At 38.9% G+C, this 12,288-nt stretch overlaps 1 protein-coding gene across 1 annotated transcript; it reads right to left on the bottom strand.

Annotated features, from left to right (window-relative positions):
• Positions 1 to 775: 775 nt before the first annotated feature.
• LOC134859205 (polyribonucleotide nucleotidyltransferase 1, mitochondrial) lies at positions 776 to 8,916 on the bottom strand. The gene is made up of 28 exons (XM_063875564.1): positions 8,680 to 8,916; positions 8,351 to 8,411; positions 7,991 to 8,065; positions 7,623 to 7,728; positions 7,465 to 7,514; positions 7,252 to 7,315; positions 6,873 to 6,920; positions 6,615 to 6,728; positions 6,270 to 6,456; positions 5,859 to 5,910; positions 5,654 to 5,711; positions 5,417 to 5,513; positions 5,220 to 5,322; positions 4,924 to 4,994; positions 4,692 to 4,728; positions 4,507 to 4,573; positions 4,319 to 4,408; positions 4,129 to 4,182; positions 3,558 to 3,667; positions 3,387 to 3,458; positions 2,963 to 3,026; positions 2,792 to 2,875; positions 2,518 to 2,601; positions 2,319 to 2,425; positions 2,073 to 2,128; positions 1,830 to 1,908; positions 1,692 to 1,739; positions 776 to 1,598 (listed from the first exon to the last, which is right to left on the bottom strand). Exons 1-28 carry the CDS (start codon positions 8,796 to 8,798, stop codon positions 1,443 to 1,445), a joined length of 2,313 nt encoding a protein of 770 aa, XP_063731634.1. The 5' UTR covers positions 8,799 to 8,916; the 3' UTR covers positions 776 to 1,442.
• Between the last annotated feature and the right edge of the window lie 3,372 nt (positions 8,917 to 12,288).

Genomic DNA, 12,288 nt, shown 5'->3' with positions numbered 1-12,288 from the left:
ATAAGATCAAGTAAAATATAATTATGAACAAATCAGATACATCACACATATAAATATTAATAAAATTGACTTTACTTGACATCCTTTTTTATGAATTTATTTATCTTTTCCTGCACTGGCCTGACAGCCAAACAGATACACAAATTATTTCCATACCATCTCAGGTTATAAGTACAGATAAGGAGCATCACAAAGGGGAAAAAAAGAATGCTGCAGTTCAGTAAGTAAGTAGTGTACTTTCCCTGCCAAAAGAAACAGACTGATCCAAACAGTAATGAACAGCAGGGGATTTTTCTCTTAATTATTTAAAAACAGTTCCCTCAGAATCAGAATACCTTTAATCGTCCCACAGAGGGGAAATTTTCATTTCATTTTCATGCAGAAAGAGCCAAAGACAGCTTAATGTTACACCCAAGATACTAAACAAAAGTTCCTGTTCTCCACATCAGCTTCGTTGAGTAGTGTAGGCTTTCACAAAGTTTAATTGTATTGAAATGGTCTCCCCATGGAGATTTCATCTTAATTTGGTACTTATTCCTGCCACAAGATTTTGTTTTGGAGTTGTACATATAGTTTCAAATTCTGCCAATAGATTACAAGAGCCACACCTGGTATACAGATTGGTTGCCTTGACCTTTTTCCTCTTTGGGTACAATTTGTAGCACTGTGTATATTTTAGTTGGCATCTGAATGCTGGGCCAGATTAAAATATAGTTCTTTGTGTGTTTGAGATATTTTTTAGAAAACAAGTGGTAAACTACAAAGCAACCAGACGTTGTCATTTATAAACTGCTCACATTTACTGTAAATGCAACACAACATGACAGGAATATATATATTTAGTTTAACTGTCCCCTTCTCCCCCTTTCTTTGCTTTATTTGACATTATCAGCCTAGGAGACACTGTTGACACCACATATGGAAGTCTTATGCCAGAAGAGGTGGTAAAGTAACACATGTGAATAGAAAAACACCCTTACATTGCAGTGTGTCTGTTCAGTAAGAGCTTCTAGATGATGGATGGTAGAACAGAATGGAAATAGACAACCGAAAAACCTCTTCCTGCTTGATGCCGTTAGTTCTGAGGTGGCAAATCTGAAAACCAAACACCACAGAAGTGGAAAAGTAAGATAAAAACATTTGTATTTCTTGAAAATGTGTCTCATTAACATCCAAATGTCAGTCTGTGCTTATCGACGGAAGCACGATGAGAGCAGGACGGTGTTTTGCAGATATCCAGTTCACTCCAGTGCAGTTTAATCACCCCGTTCCCTCCACAGCGTGGTAATACTTTTTTTTCTACAGCACTTGGTTCAGTTTGTGACTAGGTCTGATGCTCTTCGTCTGGTAGATTTCACCACAAAACTGTTTTGTAGCTTCATCTATTTCATTTAATTCCACTTTGGTGACCAAGTCGGAAGCAATCCCGTTGAGTCGGAGAATCACACATCGGTGACGGTGGTTTGGCTGTCGCTTGGACTCATGGAGATACTCTGTTTCTCACTTAGTGTTTTGACCAGAGTTGCAGCGGGAGACTGGAGCACCTTCCGTGAAAGTCTCATTCTGCCGTCTGTTGGGTCCCGTCCAAAGTATTTCACCTGATGACATACATCCAGTCAGAGACAGTGAGCCCAGAATGTAAACACAAGAGGATCATTTCAACAACACACCCTGCTGTTATTGACACATACCTGTATCTGCTGCCCAACCTCCAAACCCAAAGCACTTGGATGCTTGATCTAAAAGTGGAAGATACACAGATTTGTTCTGTAAGATCAGTTTCATTCTCAAACAACCACAGAAACATGGACACAGGGTGATTCACTGACCCGTTTGTGGTCCAGTTGAGAGTTGTGCAGCAGGACAGCACTCATGTTGGGATAAAGTTTCACCATCACTCCAATGTCCCTGAAGCAAAGAAGAAAACATGAGTATCTTGAACGAACGAGGTTGGATTTATCCATAGATTTCTATCAAGACCTTGAATACATTTCTCCTAGATAAATAGCTTGAACTGTGTGCTAATGAGTGGCGTACAGTCATGCTTTATGGTAAACATCATATTAATTTACCTTATCTCAATGATGGTGGCAGTGTAGATAGCACCAAACTCCAGCTGCTGGTCTTGCTGCAACACAATACGGAAACACACATGTTTATTCAAAATGTGTTTACATACACATGCATCAGCCTCATGTTGTCAGTCATTATCAGCACTGTGATACGCTGCTGTAAGTGCTTTTTGGTATGGGTTTAACATAACTATTTCTAGGGTGTGCAGCATTTGAAAAAGGTCCCTGGGAGAGGTGGACACTCACATCGTCTTTGCAAATGTCACTGATAAAGTCTTGGGCTTCATTCATGGCTCCTGGTGTTGGAGCGAACACAGAGAAAGTCTCCTCGTCCACTTGGCTTATCGTCACACCTTAAAAAGAGAAAACACATATTGATAAGGATTTGTAATGTGTTGCAAGCTCAAAATAAGGATAACTGTACAGATGTTGTATTATTTGTTACCTGTTTGAGCCTGTAGCCTGCGGAGGTTGTAGCCCCCTGGACCAACGAAGTGTGCTCGTTTGGAAACAGGCACCCGGACATTTTCTGAAGACAGATTAAAACACACACACACACACACACACACACACATCAGCTGCCAGAATAGATTGAAATGTGGCAACTGCTGCATAAAGATTCCTCGTTGTTAATGTCCAGTGAGATATTTGAATCAAATCTTCCTCCCAATGTGTCCATTGTCCCGTAAAACGTGCATATCTCTGAACACAAGACTTACCAACAAGAGGCCCGTTCTCTTTCCTTGTCGTTCTTGGCTTTGCTATGCATTTGTTCATGATACCGAGGATTTCCCTCTTTGCCACTGGAACAAAATAGTAATAATAAATAAAAGGCTATCAAGCCACCAACATGTCCACACTTTATTTTTAGCGTAAAATGTTCAGCGTACCTGTGCCCTGTTGGATGGCCTCCATTACCAACTTCAGAGGCAAACCGGGGATCTTTACGTCCGCCTGGAAATATCGGCCCAAGGGCAAAACTTTAAGAAGCATTCGGAGCACCACGACTGAAGACAATTTTATAGTATCCCCATATCACACAATTTGCTTCAGTGGGGTTTATTATTGCTACAGGATATGACACTTTCTACCCTTGGGACCTTGATTTGAATGCCCCAAGTGTTGAAGTATCCTACTATAAAAAATAAAGTACGGTATATGTATTTATGACAAGCAAATCTTCCAATAAAGTTATAGAGTGCTTTTCTTGTTTCACAATGCACCAAATTACGTTTGTACATCACTTAAAATGGGCTGGGTGACTAAAAATACACCTAAGTTTTAAGAGTAAGCCACAGTCATCAGACACAGTACCTGTAAAGCAGTGATGCCTTTGTTTGTTCCTGCCAACTTGAAGTCCATGTCTCCAAGGTAATCCTCTATTCCCTGTTTAGACAACAATGATTAGCTCACAGTCAACATGATTCACTCTTTCTTTCACTTGGTAGTTACACATTGTTGGTCACACAGTGGCTACAGTTGTACCAGAATGTCCGTCAATAATCTGTAGTCTTGGATCTCAGTGGGTTTCTCTGGGTTGGGCTTGGAGATGAGGCCGACTGCTACACCAGCCACAGCAGAGGAGATGGGCACACCTGGGAGACAGATTGAGACAAGTTAGCTTCATATTTCCACACAATTTCATTTAAATTTGAAGAGAAATACTTAAGCAAACTTGTCATATCATCCTTCTTTAATTTGCTAAGATTTAGTGTCAAAATCTTCTTGGGTGCAAAATAAACATATGCATTGTTTTGTGTAATATTAGATTAAGCATCTTTTAAATAGATACCAGCTTCATTAGCTACGAGTACTGATTTTGGAAATAAATAGCATTTATTAAAAGGCACAAATACATCAATTGCTACTTTAGTACTTTGAATTCTAGATTTTGTAATATTATTATTGACATTTAATACAACCTAAACTACATCCTAGGTAAACGTTATTGTTTATTGGGTATCATAACAAAATAATGAAATTAAAATGGAAATTAATTTTACAAGAGACATTATAAACTGATAAAGAGATTAAGGATGTGTTCCCACTGCTGTACCTGCATCCATCAGGGCGAGGCTGCCCCCACAAGCTGATGCCATTGAGGAGGATCCTGAGAGGAGAGGAAGACAAAGTGGTGTAAATAGGGAGAGCAAGAAAACAAAAGCAGACTCTGTGATCTGTGGTCCCCGTCTCTAAAATCCTGCCACATTATGAACATATATGCACATATCCTGTGGTGTTTTTACCATTTGACTCCAGCACCTCAGCAGTGACCCGCATAGTAAAAGGGAAGTCTTTGGGAATGACCGGCCTCAGGGCTTTCTCAGCCAGAGCCCCTGGGAATACACAAACAAGCAAACATGAACAAATATAAACACAGACCGATACACACATTCAGCAGAGGTTGAATACAAGGTGAAATGTTAACACAAACCATGTCCAAGCTCTCTCCTGTTGGTTCCTCCCATCCTTCCAACCTCATTGGTCGCATATGGAGGGAACTGAAAATAAAAGAAAATGTTGATTTTAGGTTCACCTTGAAAACTAAAAGATAGATAATCATATAAGTAATCCAATATAAATATTAACATGTCTTTCAAAAAACTGGATTTTACTCACCTCATAATGAAGCATGAAGTTTTTGGATTTGATTCCACTGCAAAAAGAAATTGGGTTAAATGGTCTTTTAAAGTACTTGATTTACGATAGTCTGTGAGGTTAATTTAGGCTGCCATATACGGTGAGACCCTGTGTGCTCTGATAAATTCACATATAGACAGATATTAATGTGCTTTAAAATAAGTGTCAGGACTATCTGAACTGTCTGGACAGTAGTATGTATTACATTTACCTCAAAGCTGTGGTGATAATATCTGCTTTGATGCTGGATTCCAGGGAATCAAACGTGACGCTGGACAGCACCTATCAAAAACAGAAAGGGGACGAGGACTGAGCTTTTTTTCTTAAAGACTAAAGCTGTTTTTTCCACGGTATCTAGCTTTATTTCATAACAAACACCCATCAATTATCGGACCGAGCATTTTATATTTTAGTAACAAGAAAAATAAATTCTACCACATATTCGGCATTTGTGTGTCTCGTACGACAAAATGTATCTTATTGTACCGTATGAATTCATTTTCTTACCTGTGTTTGTCCTCTCTGGAACAGCGCTGAGCCATGCAGCGGTTTGAAGAGGTCCACTTCACAAGAAATGTTCCTTAAAGCAGTCAACTCCCTCCCGTCACACCTAATACATGTGACATACATTTTCATTTCCAGTGACAAAGGAACATCATTTGTCCTGAGAATTAAAAGTGAATTTCCCTGTGTACAGTGCTTACCTCTTAAACTCATTAAGCACTAAATTGCGGAAGACTTCTTTGCACACCGTGTTGAAGGATTCGATGACTTCAAAGAAATCAGCCTCTGGGAATTTTTCTACACATGGGAGACAAAAACAGACACAACTCAGCTGACGGATAGGAAGATAAGTTAAGGTAATTGTAAGAAATATGAAGGTGTATTTGTGTGTAATTAGATTTTGTTTCCATGTAACATAAATACTGAAAGGGATTTACCTTTAAGCTCCATTTCAGTTTCTAGTCGTACTTTGTTGATAGCTTCGTCTCTTGAAATCTAAAAATGAGATGAAGAGATCAATGCTGTTACTAATCAAAAAGCAAGATAATCTTCTGATGTACAGAAATCATCATCATCATCATCATCATCATCATCATCATCATCATCATCATCATCATCAAAGTCAACACCGGCAGACTTTACCTTATCGTAGGTGTAATCAGTGAAAACAGCATAGATCCTTTTGGAGGATATTCTGAAAGGAAGCAAAGGAAGAACATGAAATTACATCTGAAACTAACCTGTATCTTTCCACCAACCAGTCAAGTGGTACCCTATTACACATTTGGGTGAACCTTTTCTAAATGATCAAATTCATTTTTGAGTTAAAGGAAAAAAAAACACGTCTCTGTCCATGGCTACTGCAGACGTGGAGGCACATCAATATGGATCCCATTTTTGTCAATCAATTTGGAAAAACAAAACTAGCTACAGCAAATCTCAGGAAGACAATCCTGAATGTTGTTGTGTTTAGTTATTTAATTGATATCTAACATCTACAGTCCTGGTGCTCGTTCACTTCATCACTCTGGAATAACGGTGAACTGGTCTTACTGTCGAACGTGCTCCACCATGTCAGCCGGGGCGGAGAAGATCTTGACAGGGGTTCGCTTGGTGACCTTCTGTTCTCGCGCCAGCTGCTGGATGGCCAGTATGATCTGGTTGGTGTGTTTGACTCCCACCTTCACTGCATGGCAGAAGTCCTGCTGCAGCACATTCTCTGCAGACGCCTCAATCATGACTGGACAGAGAGGCACATTAAAGAAGAATGTTTGTTTAAGAGGTCAAATAAATTTAGCGCTACCTAGCTGATCATCCTACATGAACGTACGTTTAAACATACACGTTTTTTCAGTAAATGAACATCTGATGGGATGTTTTAGGCGTTTGATAACTTACCCACTTGACTGCTGGGAGCTCCGGCCACAATCAGGTTCAGAGTGCTGGAATTCATCTCTGTCCGCGTGGGGTTGATCAGCATCTCTCCATCAACCATGCCAACACGCACAGCACCTGAGAAAACACAAACACACAAGTAGACCCAAGTTAGTGTTAAGTGCAGAATAATTCAAGTAATAGAAAGTGAACAGGCAAGTTAAAAGCAGGATTTAAGGTACATAATTCAAATTGTGTGTGAATCTGTTGCATGTTCCTCACCTATGGGTCCATTCCAGGGGATGTCAGACAAGGCCAGAGCAGCGGACGCTTTGATGAAAGAAAATGTGGTTTTAGTTAATGATATAATTATATGATATGATATTATTTCATCTATTTCATATTACACACTTTCACACTGATTGTACATATTATATTCTGCTTTATACTTTAGTTTTTGTTTTTATTTTCTGTACATTTTTTTAACTTTCTTTTTAAATGCTATTTTATTTTATTTATGAAATTACACTGCCTTGTTTTTATTTGTTTTTTATTGTTCAGCTGCAACATTTATCCCCCAAACTGGGATCAATAAAGTAATTCTATACTATAAGAAACTATGATTTGTGAAAAACACAGATAAGGCTGAAATTGAACTCACCTGCATTTATAGCCAGCACATCTGGATCATTGACTCCATCAACTGCCAGCAGGTTGCAAACAACCTTCAGGAGATATAATTACACCCATAAAATGACCATTTGTTTATCAATTTATCACCCCGTGTTAACTTGAACCTTGGAAGAAAAAGGTCAACTATAACATTTGTATCATCTTTGTTCAGAAAGCCAATGAAGGAAAATCTTGAACTGACCTGAGTATCATAAAAGTAACCAGCAGGGAACAGCGGTCTGATCGCTCTGTCTGAGGAACACAAACACGAGGAACAGTTAGTCATAGCACTCAAGTACAAAATCGGCACACATATACAATAAGAAGTACACACAAATAGAGACATTCTTATCAACCTACCTATGAGTCTGCTGGTGAGGATCTCATTGTCCGTGACGCCCAGCTCTCGCCTCAAATGGTTAGTCGGGATTCTACCTGCAGCAGCTGCTTTCTGTCTGTAGTCCACCTGTCAATCAAAGAGGACAATCATTCAGATATGTTATCTTATTCTAAACTGAGGTCACCTGTCTCATAAAGTCATCTTTTGTAGTTTCTAATTCTGGTGGAATGGACTGACTGGATAACACTTTCTATTCACATAATAATTATTCTACTAAATCTATTTATCTCATATATAGACGATACAATACCGAGGGAGTGTGACAAAATCTACACAATCTAAATTCAAAGACAGTTCGTAAACTTTACGATGATGTTGTAGAACTTACCACAAGAGGCATGAATTGAGATGGAGATGGTTTGGTTTTGCTCACAGCCGTCACCATCACAGAGGTTTCTCCCAGCTTTAAAAAAAAAAAAAGAAAGAGGTTACTAAAAATGAAATTTGACAAAGAGCATCACACTTTATTTAACAACACAATGAAGAACAACAGCTGGGGAAACAAGGGGAGGAGAAACCTAAGAAGAGCCACACAGCAGGCATCATTTTTCTAGGATGGATAGAAATTGGATGGTGTATATGTAAAGTGATATTAAAGATGTCAGGGACATATATCTGCAAATATATGAAGAATATTTATCAGAGGCAGCCTGTAGAAACTTCCAACTGTTGACATTGTTGTATTTACCTTAACTACCGCAGATCCATCAGCAAATCTAGCAAACCTCCCAGAAGAGATCTCAAGTTTCCTACAGGAACAAAAAGATCACAACACATCAACATATATCAGACACTGAAACCACTGTCATGGTTACATGCTGTTAGGGTGTCATGCATAATATAAATCTGTATCCTGGATACCAAGACATCCCCATTTCTTGTTCTGTGTCTGGTTTAAAGCCTTATGATTACAAATGAGGATAGTAAAGCAACGGTTACAGTTTCACATCAGCATACATCATGTATTGCTTTTTAACAGTTATTGGGATAAAAAGAAATCAAGGAAAGTCAACTCACTTCTCCCCAAGGTCCAGTACCAGTTTTCGTGTATTTGCATGGCTGCTGTAAACACTTTGGTGACATAAACGCACATGAAGTCGGGCAAACGAGTGCCCCAACCGGAGCAAATACCTCATACTTTACAGAAGAAGAGAAAACAAAAACAGAGAAAAGTATCCGGTTGTCAGTGAATGCGGTTACTGTTCGGTTACTGTTCAGTTCATGTAAGCATGGGAGCTTCCATGTTAGCTTTTCACATGCACGGCATGAGGTCACGGAAACGCGTCTCCTGATTGGACAAACTGAGTGCAGTGTGTCACATCAAATGTGTCCGTAATCTCACAACAGTTCCGCTTTCCGTTTAATCTCAAATACAAGGCGGGTAACATGTTTTAGTCCAATCGTTGCTTTAAATCAGCAGAGATGTTTTTATTGTGTAGTGCAGATAGGTAAAAGGAACCCGATAAGATGCTGACAGCTAGCTAGTTCAGTTTGTTGGTTGTTGTTTTGTTTATTCTATTCTCTTTTTTTATTCAACAAAATGTACCTTTTTTCTTTTCATCATATTATACTTGAACATTTTGGTAAAACGTATCGGTGTTACACTCGTGACAATTGCCAAAGAGCTTGTTGAATTTAATATATTTATTTTATAGATCATATTTAAAACATAGGCCAACATACTGTGCATTGAAATGAATATTATAGAAAATCACATAGAAGAAGAATGAGGATAAAAGTAACCATTATAAAAGACAAGGAGAGATTTAATTGTACTCCTTTGCATACCAGGCTCTATCGAATAGCTCGTTGTCATAGAGTAATAGGAATACAGGTAGGTATTTAACAAAAAGTTCCCTTTTAAAACAATGTAGCCTACTTTTATCTGGAAGAAGACTGAAATTGAAGAGAATGGAGCCGTGGATAAGCATCTAATATGTTGTTTAAGTTTCTTACCACCAGGTGTCAGGATAGACTCACTAAGCTCTTTTAACTCTTGAGAGCAGCTATACTCTACTCCTCTCTTTTAAACATACATCTCTGCAGCCTATACTGTGTGTTTTTGAATAAACAATTGTCATGAATTTCATCCAACACTGTCAATGTTTTGAATTCATGTTGATCAATGTTTTTTAATTGTAGAGCACAGCATGCTAAAACTTCTGAGTATTTCTGTATGTTAAATATAATATTAACTATACTGTTGTGCTTCAAACAGCCAGTATATTCGACTGTTAGCAGATCAGTGACCTAGCTGCTTGTTTAGACAGTGAGTCCAGAAGTTAGCTCACCAGTCCTCCAGTCAGTCAGTCTGTGAGCCAAGTCACTAACAGCGGGCTGCTGCAGTTGTTATGGCAACAGATGAGTGTTCACAGCATCTCTAACACTCGCTGGTTTACTTTCACACAGGCACACGCTTGCACATGCACAAACACATGCACACACTCCAGCATAATTGCAGGTTTCACACACCCACTGAAAAACAGAGGACCACATTCCCATTATTATCAAGGCTTCCAGTATGATCTTGTTTCCATGGCTCAGGGACACATTGGGATCTCGTTATTACCAAGCAGAGCCGTGGACTATTAGTGTGTAATGGACCAGTCAATGTTTTGTTGTGGCCTGCAAGGATCAGAATCAGGATGCTGTTTTGCTTTGTATCAAAGAGAGGGTTTGCTTTCAGAGAATCTTCTCGTGTAAATGTCCATCAATAGACATATACAGTATATCGATTGGTCTGTCAACAGTCAATCTATAGATCAATACAGTGTCTTCTATCTTAAAGACGTCTCTGCGACCTTTGACATTATTTCTACCAGGCTGTGTACAGACATGATTTATGAATGGTTGTTTTTGATGAGTTTTTTGACAACCAACATTATGAACAGTAAATGAAATAGGCCTAATACACATTAATTGGCCTTCCCATGGACTAGGAAGTGATAATGTCTTGTTGTCATTTTCTTGGCCTGCTTTTAGTGCAATGTCAAAGAAAAAACCTGGTTTTAGTCTTTCCCTTCTTGTGTGTCATTTTGTTGCCTTGGTAACTTCACCACTTAAGAGGTTTAAGTGCTTTCTAAATTTCATGCTGAGTTGTTTCAGCAGGTGACAACAAGACAGCCGGCATGACTGCTGCTCTGATCTCTGTTACACACGCATGAAAACACACACATCAGCATGGGAGAAAACGGAGTTGTTGTTTTTTTGCCAACCAGACATCATTCTATCTTTAAAGGGAAACCATCATCACAAACATCATGTGTGATCTCATTTTACAGCTTTTTGTTTTGCAACTTTTCTTGTGAATCGTGTGAAATGATGTGCATTCATCCTCCTCTTTGGTGAACAGACACATTTCCATTTCTCATGTGTCCCACTAGAAAGCCAGTAATTGGATCTACTTACATTGACATGCATAAGCTCAAGTAGAACCATCATTTTGACAGCTCTTAGTGACTTGGCAACAAATGATTTCCTTTGTCACAAGCGTGATAATTACATTATGGAAAATGGCAAGGTTCCATGTCAAGGTTGCACTCAGAACGGAGTAGAGCAGATTTCCTCCACCACAACTTACTTTGAACTAACATAAACCTATTTATTTCATGGTAGATCAAAACATTATTTATTTAAAGGCCATGAGAAGCCTTCTGGTTATAGTCTCCAATAGACCTAACCTTTCTATCTAAAAAAAAAATCAGCTCTCCATTCACATGCAGTTCGATTGCATGTTAGCATTGTCAGTGTATAGCTATGTAACCTCACAGGATCAGTGTAATGATTGGATTTGCAAATTAGAAACCCCCATTGTGCATGTGTGTGTGTGCGTGTGTGTGTGTGTGTGTGTGTGTGTGTGTGTGTGTGTGTGTGTGTGTGTGCGTGCGTGCGTGTGTGCGTGCGTGCGTGCGTGCGTGCGTGCGTGCGTGTGTGTGTGTGTGTGTGCGTGCGTGTGTGTGTGCGTGTGTGTCTAAGCTTGAATGATAGATGAACAGTATACAGCAAACTGCTGCAAGGTAATCAATCATATGAAATGGTAAGATTCAATATTTGAAAGGGAATTAATACAGATACAAAGAAGGAACTTTTTTAGCACTGTGTCTTGAAAATAGTAGTGTGTTGAATAGCATTAAATAAGTAATACAGTTATGATTAAAAACAGAAGCTAATTGGTCCTACAGGGTGCAGTTATCAGACAGCGTATGCCTCAGGTTTTTAAAACACGAAAACGTATTTTTCATGGAGAAATTCCAAAGTGTCAACAAAACGTGCCCAAACAAAATCAGTGTTTATTAGATTTTTTGTTTGACGATTATTTATTTTTCAAGAACCAGCTAGTAACTAAAATTTTCATTACAACTATGACCCCTGCATTCCTAAATATTATTGGCTCCCCACAGTGCTGTTGATCTAAAAAGCCTCTCAGACAGGGAGCAGAGTAATTCAAAGCCTTGAGCCCTGGACTGCAAAGAGCTGATTACTTTCCGTCTCAGACCTTGAATCCAGAGCATTAAGGCTCATCTGGAGAACCTCAGACTCTGCTGGGGCTCACCATGGGTCAAACAACTAATAAAACAAAGCTTCATAAAAAGAAATATAAAACTACTTCACTATCATGATTTACAA

This window comes from Eleginops maclovinus, chromosome 22 (genome assembly GCF_036324505.1).
Source record: "Eleginops maclovinus isolate JMC-PN-2008 ecotype Puerto Natales chromosome 22, JC_Emac_rtc_rv5, whole genome shotgun sequence".
NCBI classification, from domain to species: Eukaryota; Metazoa; Chordata; class Actinopteri; order Perciformes; family Eleginopidae; genus Eleginops; species Eleginops maclovinus.
The sequence above is the reverse complement of the archived record's forward strand: the minus strand, read 5'-3'. Positions and strand labels throughout refer to the sequence as shown.

Coding starts and splice junctions, on each gene's coding strand:
- LOC134859205 (XM_063875564.1), bottom strand. CDS start 8,798: ATGAGGTATTTGCTCCGGTTGGGGCACTCGTTTGCCCGACTTCATGTG. Junction 5,712..5,858: donor CTGATTACACCTACGATAAG/GTAAAGTCTGCC, acceptor TCTCATTTTTAG/ATTTCAAGAGACGAAGCTAT. Junction 4,409..4,506: donor CAGGAGAGAGCTTGGACATG/GTTTGTGTTAAC, acceptor GTGTATTCCCAG/GGGCTCTGGCTGAGAAAGCC.